Source organism: Diaporthe batatas (assembly GCF_019321695.1).
Source record: "Diaporthe batatas strain CRI 302-4 chromosome Unknown Contig00016, whole genome shotgun sequence".
NCBI classification, from domain to species: Eukaryota; Fungi; Ascomycota; class Sordariomycetes; order Diaporthales; family Diaporthaceae; genus Diaporthe; species Diaporthe batatas.
In genome coordinates this window covers 285,018-302,450 of record NW_025408563.1, presented here as the reverse complement: position 1 = coordinate 302,450, position 17,433 = coordinate 285,018, and the positions used below count along the sequence as shown (strand labels likewise).

The following is a 17,433-nucleotide window of genomic DNA, read 5'->3' as shown; positions in this document are numbered from 1 at the left end:
ACAGAGTGATTCATTTGTCTGGTATGTATAACGAATGAGAATCGACTATTGAAGACATGGTAACACGAGCTAGAGAGGGGTAATGCAGACTCTTGTCGTCCGACCCACCTTGGCAAGATCAGCGAAACGAGAGGCCGATAGAATAAACGAGAGGCCGATAGGATAGACCGGCGTCCATCCTATGCAGCCAAGTCCGAAATCCATCCGAATCAGGCTCCTCCTTGGTGAGCTGCAGTGCCCAGGTGTGTTACCATAGCATCTTTGAGGCATGGGTAGGAACCCCAAGCTAAGCTGAGCGAAATGCTCCCAGGATCGAGATTTCTGATGTGACCTTGCCTACCGAGTGAGTACCTAGGTACCAGAAAACTGTTTCCAAGGGCAACAAACTGTTAAGTGAAAAGGCACAGCGTGAGGCTCCACGTAGACCTGGGACCCTGCCAGCAGTAAAATTGCTTTATTATACTACTTAGGTGCACCTGCAAGGCTTTAGAATGTTGTGCACTGCCAAGGAGCGATTGTTCAGCTCTCTGGTCCCCTTATTCGAGCACAAAATGAATCTCATGATAAGCCCTGAGCGCGTGCTTCCATCCAATTCATGAGTCCGGGCAGTGAGGCCCCTACTTCAAGGTAATCAGGAGGGCATCCAGGGATGATTCCAGTATCATTACTCCTCGGTGGCGTCTTCGAGATACCCTACAGAAATTCGGATACAATGTAGTTGTGCTCGCAATTTAAGCAAAAAAACACGAAATCGTTTGTGTAATTTCGTCTACTTCTTCCTGGCAACCATCCATAACAATCACTCGAAGAACGCAATGCTTCTACACTCAATACTCTCCCTCACATGAGCATCCGCATAGCTCTCATCCCAAAAGGCCGTGTGCGGCGTGCGCCAGCCAACGCTGTGATCGCTGTCATGGAATTTTAAAAGAAGCGCCTCATCACGAACCATGCCCGAGAAATACCACCACCGGTGGTCAGGACTGTGACGAAAGATTGCAGCCGCCAACTGTTTCTCGTCATCCATGTCCGCAAACATCTCGTCTCCCTCGGGGATCTTGTCCACGATCCAGAGGGTATTCGGCACACCCTCATCATCCCGCACGCTCTGCGCATCACACACGGCGAGCGGGCACGCTTGTGGGGGCGGGGAGAACGTCCGCCAGAAGCTCGAGATGATGAAGCGCTTGAACCCAGGGCCGCCGGGCCTCTCCTTCTCGTAGAGCCGCTGCGCATAGGCGAGCTGGCGGCTGGGCTCTGTGTCGACGTGCACCTCGCCTGCCGGGGGCTGGACGCCGCCATGATGGCGGTACGGGCCGTCTGACTCCTTCGGCTTGGGGATGTCGCCCGAGGTGCGGATCATCCAGCCAGTCGGGACAACAAAGCTCGCCCCGAAGGCGCGCTGCACGTGGTCGCGTACTTCGGCCTGGTACTTGTCTTCGACTTCGGTCTTGTCGTGGAAGTCCACCATCGTCGTTGGCGCGTCGAGGAGCTGGAAGCCGTGGCGATCGAATGAGAAGTGGTCCCTGATGTCTCTGCCGTCGCGTATGGTCATCTCGTAAGGGCCATAGCGGCCTGTGTTGACCTCGACTCCAGCCGAGACAAAGCGCCGATTGATCTTTGGCCCATCGAGTAGATATTTGAGGTTCGCTCGTGTGGTGCGAGCAGTTTCCTCCAGCTGATCTGTGTTTATTGTCATGGTTGGTGATTCGATGTCAATGATTTGTATTTAATGTTGTTCTTTCTTTCCCCTTCCCCTTATGGAACAGGCTTCCCCACCTCCGCTAGACGTAAGCAGGACGGGTAAAATAGAGCTGTACAGTGAGCCTAGGTTGCAGTTCGGGAAGAAACCCCACATGATCCGATGGGCGTTACCGTCCTTATGCCGAATAGTTGTTCCCTCTCATCTATATGTCATTTAGTATAGCACAATAGGACCAACTGAGATGATTCGAAACACGATACGCGAGGCGCATATGTGGCTTGACTGTGTTTGGATGTGAAAGGTCAAGAGCATATTTTCACAAAGGCGCCTATTATAGGATAGCATGGAGGCATTTCTGCTGTCTGCTGACAGCATTACCTGATGATTGATGTCTGAATCTAAGTCATCTATTCTCGATTCTCTAAATCTCGGAAAACACAGACAACGAGTCTCTCGCGTTGCCGGCAAATTCAAACATGATATTGTCTTCACAACCCGTTTGCCCTGTGATGTATTAGTCAATTCCCGTTCCAAAATGCGAGTGGCGTAGAGCCGTTCTAAGAAAGAGTCAGACTTACCGAGACCAGCATTGTTCACCCATCCGATCTCCCAGTACTCGACACCGACCCCACCGGCGATCGCATCCACCCTCTTGGCGACCTCAGTGACCCACGTCTTCTGACCCTCGGCATTGAAAGGAATGCTAGGTCGCATGTCAGGTGGGAATGCAAAGTTTCCACCTTGGTTGCACTTAAAGGGCCACGCCATCTCAGATACCATGAATTCCTTGCCGGGCAGCAGCGTCGTCATGTGCGTAAGTGTGTTTGATAGCCTGGTGAAGTTCCACTCGGGGCCACTGCGACGTGCTCAAGTTAGTGCCAAGGCGCTCTGCCTGCAGACGCCGGATGGCAGGGGACACATACTAGAATGGGTAGAAAGACGCGCTGAACATGTCGATCTGCTTGGGGAAGTTGGGGTCGGCCTTCAAGACGTTCTCCCAGAAGAAGTCCTGAACTCCTTGGTCGGCGGCGCCGTTCAGGTGGACGTTGATCTTGGGCTGCGGGCTGAGGTCGCTGTCCCTGATGCCCTTCGAGGCAGACGAGAGGAGCTGCGCCGTGTTGGTCCAGTTTTGACTTCCTCGTCCGACTGGCCACAGAATCCCGTCGGCGATCTCGTTTCCGATATCAATGATGGCCGGTTGGATACCCGCGGCCTGGAGCGTGTTGCTCACGTTGAGCGTGTACTCGTAAATCTGGGTGGTGAGGCCTGCAAGGTCGGTGGGCCAACTTGCGGGGATCTTCTGCTGGCCCGGGTCGGCCCAGGACTCGCTGAAATGCAGGTTGATGTGGACGTCCATGCCCGCAGCCTTCGCGCGCTTGGCCAGGGCGACGTTGTAGTCGAGGCCATAATCGCCGTTGGTTACCCACTGCAATTAAAACATGCGTTAGCCTTCCTCTGGGTCTATGTACATCCTCTGGAAAAACGTACCACTCTCTGCCGGACTATGTTGATGCCATTTTCAGACAAGATAGTCTCGAGTGGTTTGACGGTCCCCTTGAGGTCCTTATACTGGATATTGTTGTCGCGCTCCAGGACTGCAACGGATGACCAATCGGCCCCCTTGTATTGCAGGGCTGCCTGTGCCGCGTGGGCACATGCAAGGAGCACGCCAAGCGAGAAATTCCGGAACGCCATCTGTAAAGACTGTGGATTGAGAAGATTGACTCTTCTCTGATATGCGAAGGATAGGAATCCACTGCACCAGAACACGTGTGGGATGATTGACAGATATTGAGAAGCCTGTCCTGCCGTACGTGGAGACCTTATAGATTTGATGTGCGCCTAATTTCAGGAGGCGGGCCAAGAGAACCGCAGCACGTATGGCCAAAGAGATCTGCCGTCTATGCCGTTTATAGACGAACTATGTCATAGTGAACTTTACTTTTAGATCCGAAATTGAGTGACAGGCTATTGATAGCATGCACACGCACCAATTAGCTCTTGATAACGTCCCGCGCGTTTCGGGTAGAAGACCCTGCCTGCACCAGCTAAATAAGGCAGGGGCAGTACACTACATTGGGCCAAGCCCGGTGTATCCGATCCCTAAACTCCCGAAATCAACTCTAAAATTGTGGATCCTTAACCGTTCGGGAAAAGACAGTCTACCTCAACTGCGCTTTTAACCCCTTAAACATTGACTAGATGCAAGTATTAATAATCCTACGTGTAGAAAAGAGTCTTTGGTAATGTATATGTGGTTTCGCTTCTATTCCGTGTACGTCCGAGGACATACATGGCGCCTTCATACGGTGGTAAGCACTCAAGACCCAGCGCTTAAAAAATACGGTGTCAGTACAGTGGTTAAAATACGATAAGACTCAAAATCCACATGCGTTCGGTGAGAGAATGAATATTTTCCGAACGGCTTGACGACGACGATTACGCGGAAATCAAGTTTCACCATGTTGGGTTCTTTGTCTCCCGACAATTTTCTCGACTTTGACAACATATGGCCCAAAATCCATCTCGCACCTCCCGTACGATCGTGATGGCTTGATGGCGTTGCTGAACTTGAGCCTTGCATCCCCGTCGTAATCCAAGTTCTTGCACTTTGCCAGGTTGAAACCATAGCTGTGGGATCCGAATCCTCGGATGTTGTTTACCCAGAAGGGTAGGAGAAATATATCCTCAGTCGGCCCCCACTTCGAGTCCTTCTGGAACCAATTGATAATTCAAGTTTCGGCATTAAGAAACCTTGAATGATTATCTATGCATGGCCTTCAGAATAATCAACAATCACGACATGTCTCGAGCTTATTATTGCATTGCGAATATGAAGTGTGCCCAGTGAATATATTTATGGACGTGTCGCTGTGCAGATCGTATGATAGAGAATGGGTCTTCACCTCCCCTGTTGCCCACATTATACTATTAGAAAATGATGGGTACTTAAAGATGTAGGTGGTGGCAAGTGATGTGTTGGTGGACGGTGGCTTCTGGCCGCCCCGCTTTTTGTATACTATTTGACGCCAGGCACCAGCCCTTCCCGACCTGACCGTTCATCACCTGGCCAGTCTTCACTCAACCTTCACAACGCCCGAGACAGCATGGCTGCAGAGAATGATCGAGGAGGGCAGCCCTTGTCCAAACGGCAGCTTGCTCTGAGCTTGAGCAAAGAGGATCTCATTTCCACCTTCGAGCAGACACCTCAATTCAAACCAGATGGGTGTGCTGTGACCGGTTTTGTTTTCCCCCCAAGCCACCCCATCGCTTACGTCAAGTTCGGCTTGGCATCAGAACTAAGAGCAGAGCTACGCAACCAAGAGTACGTTTTCGAAGCTCTCAAGGCGATGCCGCCAAATCAGACACAAGGCATCCTCGTCCCCGAGATCTACAGCACATTTGAGTATGGCGAGAGATTTTTCATTGTCATGGAGTACATACCTGGAAGAACGCTTGCACAACTAGTACGGCAGCCTGGTTGGGAATCTCAGGAGACCTCACTCAGCAACAGCATTGCAAGGGCAATTAGACTCCTTATGTCTATCAAACCACCCTCAGGACAAAAGCCAGGCCCTGTTGGTGGGGGCTATATCCGACATCCCCTATTCAAGGATCATATGTCCTATCTTGAGTACTCCTCTGTTGATGAACTTGAGGCACATTTGAATAAGGTATTAAGAAGTACTTTAATAATGAGTCATGGAGAAATCCCACAGACTAGTATAATCCATTTCAAACAAATACTAATGCAGATATTTTCTAGGTATCTACCTTAAAGTTTAAGGACTCCCCTACTGTGTGCCTTGAGAGAGACCTATGTTTTTATTACAGTGATTTCTTTGCCGGCAACTTTATCTTCACTGATTCCGGTGGCCTCTGTGTCATTGATTTCGACCAGGCTGGGTTCCTACCTCAAAGCTTCATGATGTTTGCAATGTCTGAAAGTCGTTGGTATCCCGGGCATTGGATCAAAGACATACTAAACCTCCCCGAAGACAACCTCAAGGCTATGCAAAATATTCACTACTGGTTCGCGATAGGTGTTACATGGCTTGGTGAGCTAGAAAACCCCTACTCTTGGTGTAATCCAATTCCCGGTGGCTAACATCAAACTCAACGTAAAAGGTACTGAGCGAAGAGTGAGATATTAGATGGAGTAGTGGAAACTCGCCGGGGTAAAGCTACATATACTCCAAGACATTGGGGGGATGGTCTCGCGTCTTGCAGGCAGAAACGGCCATTCCGTGGAGCTTCTAGGCAGTGAACGGGGTGCTTCACACCTTGATTTTGAGGCTAGTTTCAGTCGATTTACTTTAATACAAATTGTCGAGTATTCGATACAGCTCTGGATGAAGATCTGGAAAACATTCGTGGCAGGTGAGCGCAATCGACTGACTGTACAGTATGTATTATTGACATCGTGGTAATGTTTAAATATAGAAATATACTAACCTCAATCTCCGACTTAGTTGAATAGACACAATCCTTCATCATGACCACCTAGGTAATGGAATCATATCTCGATCAGCCTCCTAACACTCCTCGTCACCACCCACCGTTTAGCCACATACCCCTCATCCCTTTATATGAGCATGCACTTCAACAACCATGATTCAACTCTCGTGCTGAATGTAAATGATCTGTCTCGCCTTCTGATTACCAGTGCCTGGGCCTCCTGGGACGTTTGTACCCGGTATGAATCTATTAACCTCTTCCACTATGCTCAGCGTCCTCTACATATATACCTAGGTATGGTAAATATGGCCTTAGAGCTTCAAACTTTCAATTCAATTCACATATAGAGCCATTCTCCATAGGTCAATAGACTATCAGAATCATTGGCCCAGGAGCCTTGAGCTTGAGATTGACTCGACGTCTTTGCCTTCACCCTTGCACGCATCATACTATTATGATCTCGTCAAGTGTCATCCTCGTTATCTGGTCCTCGAGTTCTCCATCCATTGCACCCGGCAAAAAGATTGGACCAACCAGTCTAAAACGGCCCTCACCGCACGGACGAAGCACAAGAGGAAATGCCATCCCGGATACCAGTGCCACAGCGTCCCCGGTTTGAGCACCTGCTGCAGCAAATGCCAAACCTCGAGAGAATCCATCCAGCACTTCGCTGGTCTCATAACCGACCGCACCTAGCTTCGCTTCCTGGAGAATATGCATAACTGCGTTGAAGCTATTCTCTACGCGTTCGTCTGATAACACCTTCTTCTCAATCCATTCATCGCCATAATAAATAGTGTCTGCCGCCTCACTTAGGGTTTTCCACCACATCATCAATTCACGTTCTAGAAGCCTGTTTCCCGCGGCAACTGTCATTAAAGCCATGAGCTGTTTTGCAGCCCGTTTCCGATCCCGTGTGGTCATCCTGGTGTATTCGGCGTGCATTAAAGAAATAAACCGTCTGCGTTCAATTTGCGATAGAGTGGTTCCTGTAGTAGGTATTGTGTATTGAGGCCTGATCATCTCGACAGGACTTTCCGCGACATATCGACTGAAGCAAAAGAACGACTTTTGCAGGAGTCTAGACGCTTTGGCTGAGGTGTAGTTCACCCAAGCTTTTATCGAAAGCAGATTCCAGCGAAATAGGTGCAATGGTGTGACCGCATCTGCGTATGTTGTTGGTGTAAGGTGAGACGAGATGTGTGTCAAGACCAGCCCAAAGACAGAAAGGCTTTGGCCTTGATCACGGAAATCCCAGCGCGCCTGTCTCGCGGGCATTACCCCTCGGTACTTTCCCAATGTCTCCTCCGCACGAAATAACGATTGCAGGTATGAAAGGTACACTGTTGATGATCAGTAAAAAACCGCGTATAGGTTCGTTGAAATAAATTACTCGTGTTCAGGATGGATAACCAACTCGAAAATGCGCGCACATCTGGTGGTGCCATCAACTGGAGGTCCCACTCACCAGAGAATTTTGCCTCGCTATAAGAGAGAGCATTGCCCCAAACGTGCGAGATTTCGGATTCCCAGTTGATAATCCAGGATGGATAACTACGGTTTGCATAAGTGTTGGCAAACAATAGAACATCCAGTGATTGTGTTTTGGACATCAGGCTGGTACAAAGCTTCCTGTAAAGAACACATAGACTCTCTCCACTGGTAGATGCGCCCCCACCAAGAATTCCTACAGTGCCGTTATAAATATCTTTTGGGTCCGACACCTGCCGATTCCGGAGTTCCTCCAAAATTGAAGGCGAGTTTCTCGGGAAGAACAGCTTACCTTTCCAGACACGCCAGAACACAACTCCTGGAACAGAAACAAGAAGGAACAAAATCAAATATAATAAAGCAAACTTAACAAAAAGAACCACCAAGGGGCTTGAATTGAGTAAAAAAACTATTGAATACATGTACAGTGAACACAAAAAGCTTGTGCATAGCACATATATCAACCAAGCGTTCTTCACAGACCACTTGAGACAGTTTAGATGAGCTTCAACCTGCGACTGGTTAAAGTCCTCCGATGCTCTGTACACTAGTATCCAACTGTTCTGTGCAAACCACTGTGCAAGGTTGACTAAGTTCAGCCAACGAAGATGTGAGCTATCGAAGAAAAGTGACCCGGGGTGCTTGTGGAAGTAGTGTATAGAATGCAGAGCACAAACCAGGCGCTTCCATGAAACTGATTTCTCTCCACACACAAGAATACCTTCTCTTGATAGTAAGAACTCTTGTAAAGTCCAAAGGCGTGTGATCCATTCCCGTGTGAAGATTTGTTGGAGGTCATTGTTGTATGCACTCGCTTTCAATCTTGTGAATTGCCACCAGATCTTGAAGCCAATCGGGAATGCAGATCCGGACCCGCCTGTGCCCGATGTGATTCTGTCACTCGAAAGGAATTCCATTGCTTTATCAGTGCCGGTTCCAGCCTCTCCGACCCAGAAGTAAGTTTTTTGAGCCGAGTTATAGATTTTGCACATCATAGATATCTGTTGCTTCATCTCTTCATCATTCTTCTGGTCAATGCAAATTGAGTCAACCCAGAGAACTGTGATCGAAGGTCTTCGAATCTTGCAAAGATGCCAAAGGGCGGACCAGCAGTTGGGCTTGATTCGGGCTTGATGTTGGTGGTCGCCGCATCGAATGATGAGCCGGTTCTCGCGCGGCGGGATTGGTGGATCGGTCGTCAGGTTCCAGACGTATGATAGAGCCGCATACTCTTGGCCATCGGTGAGTTCATCGAGAACATCTATACGGCCTTGAAGTATCTCATCGGATCTGGGGGACTCGGAGTCGACTGGATCCAAGACAAGCACGCGAATTTGCCTGTCTGGGTGTGTGAGTGGGAGACAGCAGTGGACTGCTTGCCCCGATGGGGCTGTCGACCAAATCTCTTCGTAGCCGTCGTTGGACATGGCGAGACTGCCAAGCTGGATGCCAAATGTGTTAAAATGCCTCGTTGGCAGTCTTCGAGAGTCGGTAAGGAGCACTCGCCGAGAAAGGTTGTCTAGATGATAACGATGGGGGAAGAAGATGTTCTTCTGTAGATGTAGCCTGCTGCGGTCCAACAAAAAGCACAACAATGTGGTAAGTGTAATAAGTGCAGATGTGTTGGGCGAAATCAGCTACTTAAGTAAGTTAGGCGTCCTTCGATTACCAGGTAGGTATATTCGCATGCAGCCAATCCGACGTGTTCTTCAGCACCGGTGAGCAGCAGCTGCGCATTGTGGCTTGTGTTGCACACCACCAGGAAATGCACAAGAATTGATACGTGGCAGTCACAATTTTCATGCCCCCCCCCCCAAATACAAGCTTGAGCTGACACCTCGATTGGGCTGAATCGGCTGATCAGCGTTGTCCTGAGTTTGTCAACTTTGGACTATTACTGATTACTAAGTACATTCGTAACTTTGCTTCCAAGGTTCGAACCTCGGAACCTCGGAAATGGACGAGCCCGTGGGCCCTGAAGCTGCCCCTTCGACAACCCCTGGATCAGCGGTGTCGCAAGCAACCAGGCCACCACATCATACTATTTTTGTTCTCATATTGTTCTAATGAAGGATCAATCTACAATGTGAGAGCATGTGAACCCCGGCAGGCACACGCACCCAATTTGGGCACTATCTCAGACCTTGTTGATAGATACAACGGGAGAGCGACTGCCAGGTCCTACGCTATAAAACGCCGGGCCAAAATACCACAGTAACCAAACTGCTGATAAGTCATCTCTAGCAGTGCCAATAACAGTGGAAAGAGAATACAGTACGTTCTGTTACCTAGATATTCAGTCCGGAAGGCCTTTGGTAAACCACAGAGCATGTGCCCAGCTACCCAAATGGACACCACCTGGCAGAAACTGATCTTATCCCCCCTCCCCCAAGAACCGAATCAATAAAAATAGTCGAATCCAGTTTCAAATGTTATTAGGTAGTTTCGTTTCTGATCACCGTACATATAAAACGCATGTGGTGCCTTCAAACATTACGATTACCAGGAAATTTGCAGTGAAGAGCTCGAGAATCATATGCCGAGGACGCAACACCAATCGTGGACAGTGAGCACAGTTACACCGGCATTTCCCCTCAGAACCAGGAGACAACGAAATCATCACCTAAGGCTCGCAGCAAAAGCCTGCCAAGGTGTGTGCTATCACTTTTGCCCTTGGCATAGACGGCCAAAGCAGGTCATTTCCAAGGTTCCACCCGTGAACATCTCAATCGGGATAGAAGGATTGGTCGTCCCCACTGCTTCTTTCTTGTTGCGCATAGATAGGCATTGGCAGACAAGCGCTCTCCCAATGTCGCATGCCGGAGCAACCCACCAGTGCTGGCTAGTGCATGTCTCCATGCATGTGAGATGACCCAATACATGGACCTTCTCCGCTTCGAAATGATTACTCCCCAGTGCCCTCGAACGTTATACCCTCTCGACAAATTCAGAATCACTTCGCGGCCACATAGTAGGTCGCGGCACCTCAAAGGGACTTCACAACCTCACAATGGCGCTACACAACCTCTTCCATGACGCCCAGACGGGACACATCGACACCCCCCGCCTAGCACTAAGCCTCCTAGCAGCCCTCACAAGCTACGCCATCCTCCTAGCCCTCTACCGCATCACCCTGCACCCCCTCGCGCACATCCCAGGCCCCAAACTCGCAGCCGCGACGGGGTGGGTAGAAGCCTACTACGAGCTGCTCCACCGCGACAAGACCAGGGGCCGCGGCGGGCAGTTCCCCTTCGCCTACCGCGCGTGGCACGAAGCATACGGCCCCATCGTCCGCATCAGCCCGCACGAGGTGCACATCCGGGACGCATCCTTCCACGAGGCGCTGTACGCCGGCGCGCGGCCCGCGAGCCGGCCCCGGCACCTCGAGGACAGGTTCAACAACCCCACGTCGGTGTTCGCGACGGCCGACCACCACGTGCACCGCGCGCGGCGGGCGGCGCTCAACCCCTTCTTCTCGAGGCGCCGCGTCGCGGAGCGCGCGGGCCTGCTGCAGGAGCGGGCTGATGCGCTGTGCCGGCGGGTGGAGGCGGAGTTCCGCGGGCGGGAGGAGAAGGTGCTGGTCGTGAATGACATGTGGGGGTGCTGGGCTTTGGATATCATCATGGAGTATGTGTTTGGGCGGCGGCGTGATTTCGTCCGGGAGCCTGGGTTCCGGGCTGAGATTGTCGTGGCTATCTTTTCGATGCTTGATGGGATCCACTGGGTCACGCAGTTTCGGTGGCTGTTCGGGGTGTTGTACAGACTCCCGGGCCCGGTTGTTGGGTGGATGAGCTCGGATATGAGACGGGTCATCGCCTTTGATGATGTGAGTCCGCGCGGATCAACTTGGGCCGCAAGTGGCTTTTCTGACAAAGTGTCCCCCCCTAGGAAATGACGGCGCAGGTCAAGGAGGTCCTGAACGGCGCCGAAAGCAAGGAACAGCCCGAGACCATCTTCACCTCGATCATCCAGTCGGACATCCCCCGGGAAGAGGTGACGGTGCAGAGGCTGCAGCACGAGGCCATCGGGCTCGTCGGCGCCGGCGTCGAGACGACGATGCGTTCGCTGTCGCTCTCGGTGTTCCACATCGCGGACAACCCAGCAGTCCACCGTCGGCTCCGCGCGGAGCTGGAGGCGGCCATCCCGGACCCGGACGAGATGCCCAGCCTGAACGAGCTGGAGAAGCTCCCCTTCCTGACGGCCTGCATCCACGAATGTGAGTGAACCTGTCACCCCCCCCCTGGCCCTGCCCCTCACCTCATAACCGTGCAACTGCTTCTACGCAAATTAGTCCACTGTTGCTAACAACTTGCAACTTCACCCAGCCCTGCGCCTCTCATACGGCCTATCGCAGCGCAGCCCACGCATCTTCGAGCACGAGGACACGGTATACAAAAACCACATCATCCCCCGCGGCAGCACCATCAGCATGGACACGTACGACGTCGCGCACGACGAGGCCCTCTTCCCGGACAGCTTCTCGTACCGCCCGGACAGGTGGCTGGGCACTGAAAGCAGCCAGCAGGCGCTGGCCCCCGACGGGCGGCAGCTGTCGCGGTACCTGGTGACGTTTGGGCGCGGGGCGCGGGCCTGTGTCGGGATGCAGCTGGCGTGGGCCGAGCTGTACGTGGGGCTGGCCAGCTTCCTGCGGCGGTTCGAGGTGGAGGTCTGTGGGACTGGTAGGGAGGACGTGGAGCTGGCCATGGACCGGTTCGTGCCGCGTCCTGTTGCTGGGAGCAAGGGCGTTCGTGTGTTTGTGAAGTAGGGGAGGGGAGTTGCTAATATGATGGAGTGGATGGAGTATGTACGTACTTGCGACAACCCTGAATAACCCTGACAGCAATCTTATCAGATCCCATCCCTGATAACGCAGGTCGGGCCCACCAGACCCCAGACCCAAGAGGAGGGGCGGCTAGACTCGGCACTAGCGGGTCAGAGCTAGGGGGAGCTCGTGATAGCACATCACTCCAGTCATCTCCTCGCGTCAACGGAACAGAGATAGACTGATAACTTGGGACGAAACCCACTCAGTCGAGTCAATTGGACTCACCAGGAGACCAGGAGACCAGGAGACCAGGAGATCCACGATACTTATCAGGTCTCTGTCTCCCCGCTTACAACATCTCATTCCAGTCCGTCCTCAGTCGCGGAATTAGAAGTTGGGCCGACCACACCACAGGCAGACCCCGCACATCGATTGACTGCTCTGGCTGGCTACCGTACCCTCAGTCAAAGTCACACAAACACCCACACGCGGGCCGGGGCGATCCTCGATACATTCCTCCCTCCCTCTGCCGGTCAGGATCGTCAGATCTAACCCGAGGCCTCTTTAAGCTTCCCCCGTCCGTCCAGGGTTGCGATCCCATCAAACACCCAAACGGCCCCCAATCGATCAGTCACTCAGCCTACCACAGTACGGGACCCCTCCCTCCTGACCGGACCAACAAGGGCAAGCCAGCCAGCCAGGCACCAAGGCACCCAACCAAACATGGCGAGCCTCCCAGCCAAACACCCCTCGCTGGCCATCCACATGACAGACAGGGCCACCACGCCCCTGATCTCGTCAGCGTCAGCGTCAGCCTCAACACCAACCTCACACCCCACCTCCTCACAACAACAACAACACCACCACCACCACGACCCAAGCCAAAACCACAGAAAACGCACAACCAACCACCAAACAACCTTCTCAACATCCCCCTCCCCATCCTCAACAGAAGAAGACGACAACCCCGCCTCCTCCGACACCGACACCCCCACAGGAGAAGACCCCCCCTCCCCAGCAACAACCCAGTCCCGCGCCCTCACCTCCCTGACAGCAACAGCCCTCCTCTCCTACGACGCCGCCAAGCGCCTGGGCCGCGGCGCCCCCCTCCGCACCATGGTCGAGCTCCCCGCCGCGGGGCCCGTCGTCCTGCACAGCTACATGTGCCCCATGGGCCTGGCGCTGGGCGCTGCCCCCGGGCGGCGCAGCGAGGAGAGCCTGGTCACCGCCGGGGGGGACGATGCCGGCGGGGGCGGGGGTGGGGGTGGTGATGGGGGGTTTGGTGATGATGACGACGACGACGCGGCCGGGGAGGAGGGCGTCGACCCCCGCGACCCGCCCATGCTGACCGGCACCGTGGTCGCCCCGCGCGCAGAGGACCTGCGCGAGGCGCGGCGCGCGGCGGCGCGGCTCGAGAAGGTCGCGAGGGTGTTCCAGGCCGAGTGGGTTTCCACGGGGCGGCGGTGATGAGGCCTGTCGGTCCCTGGGGTGGTGAGGGGGTTAAGGGGGGGTGGGGAAGGAGGGCAGGGCGGGCGTGAAAGTCGACCCTCTATTCACCTACCTCCCTACCTACCTGACCTGCCCTGTCAGCGAGGTACGACGCGCAGAGCAGGCGGCTGCCACGAGGCTCTTGGGCCTTGGGCCCAGGGCGTGGACCACAACATCGTCACGGCCAGGCGAGAAAAAATATCGGTGTGGGGGGGGGGGGGGGCGGCCGTGGGAGGGCGTGCTGTGCTGGCATGTGGTTTGTTGATCAACTGATTGATTGCCTGGAGGACAGCCGGGGCGGGGCGGGGCGAGACAACCACGCCCGCCCGGCGAAAGGTGCGAGCGAGCAGAGAGAAGCCTTCATGTCCCACCCTGTGTAGGGGTCGATGGAACAAAACCCAAAACCAGGAGATTCGCGCTGGTTCTACAGGGGTAGTAGTAGGATGAGGCATACAGCGCCCAGATGACCGGATGTGGAGGCAGGGGAAAAAAGGACAAGTTGACAGACGGACAAACCCATGGCAGCAGACAGGGAGAGAGAGCATCTGTGGATCTGAGGCCAGGGTGATTTTCATCTTGTTGAAGAAAATGTCGTTGCCGGATATGCTGGTAAAAGTTACAACACCTAGAGTGTTAATCGTAATTTGCTCATCACACCCCAAGATGCAGTTATTCAGGGACAAAACAGTCAAGTACATCGGAATTCATTCATTGTGCTATGGTGCAATTCTTGCTAAATGTGCACCCGTCTATTTAAACCTCTTACGGATATATCTGTATCATCCCTCGTAAACCTTTTCTGCCAGACTACGTTCCCCTCCTTAGATGAGCTGCTGGAACGCCCTGTTGATGGGGGAGCGGATGTTGGGCACGTCCTTCCAGAAGTCGATGGTTGCCTTGGCGCGCTTGGCAATGCCCTCGGGCGTGAATTCGAACTTGGCGTAGACGTCCTTGTACGCGCCAGAGGCACCGAAGCGGTTCAGGCCGAACTGCTCGTGGGTATACCTCTCCCAGCCCATGGTGCTCATGACCTCGACCGACAGGGACGGGATGCCGTCGGGCAGGACCGACAGGCGGTAGTCCTTGGACTGGGCGTCGAACACCTCGAAGCAAGGGATGGAGACGACACGGGCCTTGATGCCCTGCTTCTCCAGCTCCTTGACGGCGTCGATGCAGATGCACACCTCGGAACCGGTGGACACCAGGGTGACCTGGGCGCCCTCGACCTCGTGCAGGACGTAACCGCCCTTGGAGGCCCGCTCGATCGTGGAGTTCTCGAGCTGGGGCAGGTTCTGACGCGACAGGGCCAGGATGCTGGGGGTGTGCTGGGAGGTGAGGGCGACGTAGTAGGCGGCGCTGGTCTCGTTGCCGTCGGCGGGGCGCCACACCATGCAGTTGGGCAGGGCACGGAAGTGGGCCAGGGTCTCGATGGGCTGGTGGGTGGGGCCGTCCTCACCAAGGCCGATGGAGTCGTGGGTGGCAACCCAGATGACGCGCTGCTGGGACAGGGCGGACAGACGGACGGCACCGGCGGCGTACGAGACAAAGTTCAGGAAGGTACCACCGTAGGGGATGATGGTGCCGTAGGCAGCCAGACCGTTGAGGATGGCACCCATACCGTGCTCACGCACACCGTATCGGATGTAACGGCCAGTGTAGTCGCCCAGGCCGGTGGCGGGGGGCTGGAAGTCGACGGCCTCCTTCCACCGGGTCAGGTTGGAGCCAGTCAGATCGGCAGAGCCACCGACCAGCTCGGGGATGACGGAGTGGATCTTCTGCAGGACGATCTCGGACAGCTTTCGCGAGGCGACGGCAGAGTCGGCGGGAGTGTAGACGGGCAGCGACTTCTCCCAGCCCTCGGGCAGCTTGCCGCTGAGGCGGCGGACGAGGTCGTCGTGCTCGGACTTGTACTTCTCGCCGTAGCTGGCGAACAGCTTGTTCCACTCCTCCTCGGCGGCGGCACCGGCAGAGACAACCTTGCCGGTCAGGTCGTAGACCTCCTGGGGGACGGCGAAGCTCTCCTCGGGGTTGAAGCCCCACTTCTCCTTGAGCTGCTTGATGTCGTCGGCCTTGAGGGGGGAGCCGTGGACGCCGTGGGTGCCCTGGTTCTTGGAGCCGAAGCCGATGATGGTCTTGAGCTTGATGATGGTGGGCTTGTCCTTGACCTCCTGGGCGGCCTTGATGGCCTTCTCGATGCTGTCGAGGTCGCTGTCACCGTCGGCGACCTCGAGGACCTGCCAGCCGTAGGACTCGTATCGCTTCTTGACATCCTCGGTGAAGGCCTGGTTGGTGTCACCGTCGATGGAGATGTGGTTGTCATCGTAGATGGCGATCAGGTTGCCGAGCTGCAGGTGGCCGGCCAGGGAGCAGGCCTCGCTCGAGACACCCTCCATCAGGCAGCCATCGCCGAGGAAGCAGTATGTGTAGTTGTTGACCAGGTCGAAGCCAGGCTTGTTGTAGATGGCAGCGGTGTGGGCCTGGGCAATGGCAAGACCGACAGCGTTGCTGATACCCTGGCCCAGAGGACCAGTGGTGACCTCGACACCGGGGGTGTCGTGGGCCTCAGGGTGGCCAGGAGTGATGCTGTCAACGTGCTAGAAGCTCATTGTCAGCGGATTATTCGCACTGACCCTCGTTCTCAAAACGTGGCGCGAAACTTACACGGAAGGCCTTCAGGTCGTCAATGGACAGGGAGTATCCGTACAGGTGGAGCAGGGCATACTGGAGCATGCAGCCGTGGCCGTTGCTGGAGTGATTTCGAGGTCAGAGGCACGTCATGTTGACGGTGGCACACTGGCCCGGGGAAAGTTGGGGACAAGGACTCACGAGAGAACGAAGCGGTCACGGTTGAGCCACTTTGGGTTCTTTGGGTTGAACTTCATGAACTTGCTGTAGAGAACGTGGGCCACGGGTGCCATGCCCCTGCATTGAGACGGCTGTCAGCTGTGGTTCAGACCGGTTTTTATATGGCGCATCACCGCTCCACCATCCTCAACATTTGAGTGGAGGGGCAAAGAGAGTCGAGGTGACGCAAGAGGGGCAGGGAGAACAACGTACATGGGCGCACCAGGGTGGCCAGAGTTGGCATGGGCGGTCGCATCAGCCTATAGACGAGAGTTGTGAGCATGATTGATCCTATCGAGGCGTGGTTGTGGCAGATTTTGGTGGTGAAACAAGCTGCTCAACGGGCGGCAGCGACAACGGCGATGGAGGGGCAAGCTGGCCCGTTGCAGGTTGCAGCAGCAGTGTCTCTTGGGGACAAATTGACTTACGGCCAGGACCCGGATGGTGTTGATGGCGAGCTCGTCGGTCTTTGTGTAACCCATCTTGACAGACTGTTTTTCGATAACAAAAAATGGTCTGGTGTATGGATGGACAGATAGGCTGGGAAGGTGTGGCAGGGGAGTTTGAAGATGTCGAGGAAAAGAACAAGTTCCAAAACGAGGGGTGAGGGGAATGGAAAAGAAGGGCAGGCAGGCAGGGCAGGCAGGCAAGCCATCAGGCGGGCCCCAGTAAAATGGTTGAG

General features: G+C 54.3%; 7 protein-coding genes across 7 annotated transcripts; 3 read left to right on the top strand and 4 right to left on the bottom strand.

Moving 5' to 3' along the window:
• Positions 1 to 799: 799 nt before the first annotated feature.
• KVR01_011613 (uncharacterized protein) lies at positions 800 to 1,699 on the bottom strand (the record flags this gene model as incomplete). The annotated part of the gene is made up of 1 exon (XM_044790939.1): positions 800 to 1,699. The coding sequence occupies one exon, from the start codon at positions 1,697 to 1,699 to the stop codon at positions 800 to 802; it is 900 nt and encodes a 299-aa protein (XP_044639322.1).
• A 354-nt stretch (positions 1,700 to 2,053) lies between these two features.
• On the bottom strand, positions 2,054 to 3,523 carry KVR01_011499 (uncharacterized protein). Its single transcript, XM_044788421.1, has 4 exons — positions 3,194 to 3,523; positions 2,629 to 3,131; positions 2,284 to 2,561; positions 2,054 to 2,209 (listed from the first exon to the last, which is right to left on the bottom strand). Exons 1-4 carry the CDS (start codon positions 3,398 to 3,400, stop codon positions 2,127 to 2,129), a joined length of 1,071 nt encoding a protein of 356 aa, XP_044639208.1. The 5' UTR covers positions 3,401 to 3,523; the 3' UTR covers positions 2,054 to 2,126.
• Positions 3,524 to 4,794: 1,271 nt separating this feature from the next.
• KVR01_011753 (uncharacterized protein) lies at positions 4,795 to 6,050 on the top strand. Its single transcript, XM_044792215.1, has 3 exons — positions 4,795 to 5,379; positions 5,472 to 5,763; positions 5,834 to 6,050. Exons 1-3 carry the CDS (start codon positions 4,813 to 4,815, stop codon positions 5,857 to 5,859), a joined length of 885 nt encoding a protein of 294 aa, XP_044639462.1. The 5' UTR covers positions 4,795 to 4,812; the 3' UTR covers positions 5,860 to 6,050.
• Positions 6,051 to 6,473: 423 nt separating this feature from the next.
• KVR01_011688 (uncharacterized protein) lies at positions 6,474 to 9,257 on the bottom strand. Its single transcript, XM_044784457.1, has 2 exons — positions 7,632 to 9,257; positions 6,474 to 7,506 (listed from the first exon to the last, which is right to left on the bottom strand). Exons 1-2 carry the CDS (start codon positions 9,079 to 9,081, stop codon positions 6,608 to 6,610), a joined length of 2,349 nt encoding a protein of 782 aa, XP_044639397.1. The 5' UTR covers positions 9,082 to 9,257; the 3' UTR covers positions 6,474 to 6,607.
• Positions 9,258 to 10,664: 1,407 nt separating this feature from the next.
• Positions 10,665 to 12,419, top strand: KVR01_011514 (uncharacterized protein; the record flags this gene model as incomplete). Its single annotated transcript, XM_044791352.1, has 3 exons — positions 10,665 to 11,480; positions 11,543 to 11,870; positions 11,980 to 12,419. 3 exons carry the CDS (start codon positions 10,665 to 10,667, stop codon positions 12,417 to 12,419), a joined length of 1,584 nt encoding a protein of 527 aa, XP_044639223.1.
• A 283-nt stretch (positions 12,420 to 12,702) lies between these two features.
• On the bottom strand, positions 12,703 to 17,360 carry KVR01_011596 (uncharacterized protein). The gene is made up of 5 exons (XM_044784602.1): positions 17,180 to 17,360; positions 16,965 to 17,011; positions 16,734 to 16,829; positions 16,569 to 16,653; positions 12,703 to 16,501 (listed from the first exon to the last, which is right to left on the bottom strand). Exons 1-5 carry the CDS (start codon positions 17,231 to 17,233, stop codon positions 14,729 to 14,731), a joined length of 2,055 nt encoding a protein of 684 aa, XP_044639305.1. The 5' UTR covers positions 17,234 to 17,360; the 3' UTR covers positions 12,703 to 14,728.
• On the top strand, positions 13,143 to 13,886 carry KVR01_011581 (uncharacterized protein; the record flags this gene model as incomplete). Its single annotated transcript, XM_044791888.1, has 1 exon — positions 13,143 to 13,886. The coding sequence occupies one exon, from the start codon at positions 13,143 to 13,145 to the stop codon at positions 13,884 to 13,886; it is 744 nt and encodes a 247-aa protein (XP_044639290.1).
• Positions 17,361 to 17,433: the final 73 nt, after the last annotated feature.

What these genes read in the sequence shown, in the direction of transcription:
- KVR01_011499 (XM_044788421.1), bottom strand. Translation starts at nt 3,400, where the DNA reads ATGGCGTTCCGGAATTTCTCGCTTGGCGTGCTCCTTGCATGTGCCCAC. An exon ending in ACATAGTCCGGCAGAGAGTG is followed by an intron (nt 3,132 to 3,193) that starts GTACGTTTTTCC and finishes TTTTAATTGCAG; the next exon opens with TGGGTAACCAACGGCGATTA. An exon ending in GCGTCTTTCTACCCATTCTA is followed by an intron (nt 2,562 to 2,628) that starts GTATGTGTCCCC and finishes AGCACGTCGCAG; the next exon opens with TGGCCCCGAGTGGAACTTCA.
- KVR01_011753 (XM_044792215.1), top strand. Translation starts at nt 4,813, where the DNA reads ATGGCTGCAGAGAATGATCGAGGAGGGCAGCCCTTGTCCAAACGGCAG. An exon ending in TTGAGGCACATTTGAATAAG is followed by an intron (nt 5,380 to 5,471) that starts GTATTAAGAAGT and finishes GATATTTTCTAG; the next exon opens with GTATCTACCTTAAAGTTTAA. An exon ending in GATAGGTGTTACATGGCTTG is followed by an intron (nt 5,764 to 5,833) that starts GTGAGCTAGAAA and finishes TCAACGTAAAAG; the next exon opens with GTACTGAGCGAAGAGTGAGA.
- KVR01_011596 (XM_044784602.1), bottom strand. Translation starts at nt 17,233, where the DNA reads ATGGGTTACACAAAGACCGACGAGCTCGCCATCAACACCATCCGGGTC. An exon ending in ACACCATCCGGGTCCTGGCC is followed by an intron (nt 17,012 to 17,179) that starts GTAAGTCAATTT and finishes TCTCGTCTATAG; the next exon opens with GCTGATGCGACCGCCCATGC. An exon ending in CGTGACCGCTTCGTTCTCTC is followed by an intron (nt 16,654 to 16,733) that starts GTGAGTCCTTGT and finishes AAATCACTCCAG; the next exon opens with CAACGGCCACGGCTGCATGC.
- KVR01_011688 (XM_044784457.1), bottom strand. Translation starts at nt 9,081, where the DNA reads ATGTCCAACGACGGCTACGAAGAGATTTGGTCGACAGCCCCATCGGGG. An exon ending in TAGCGAGGCAAAATTCTCTG is followed by an intron (nt 7,507 to 7,631) that starts GTGAGTGGGACC and finishes GATCATCAACAG; the next exon opens with TGTACCTTTCATACCTGCAA.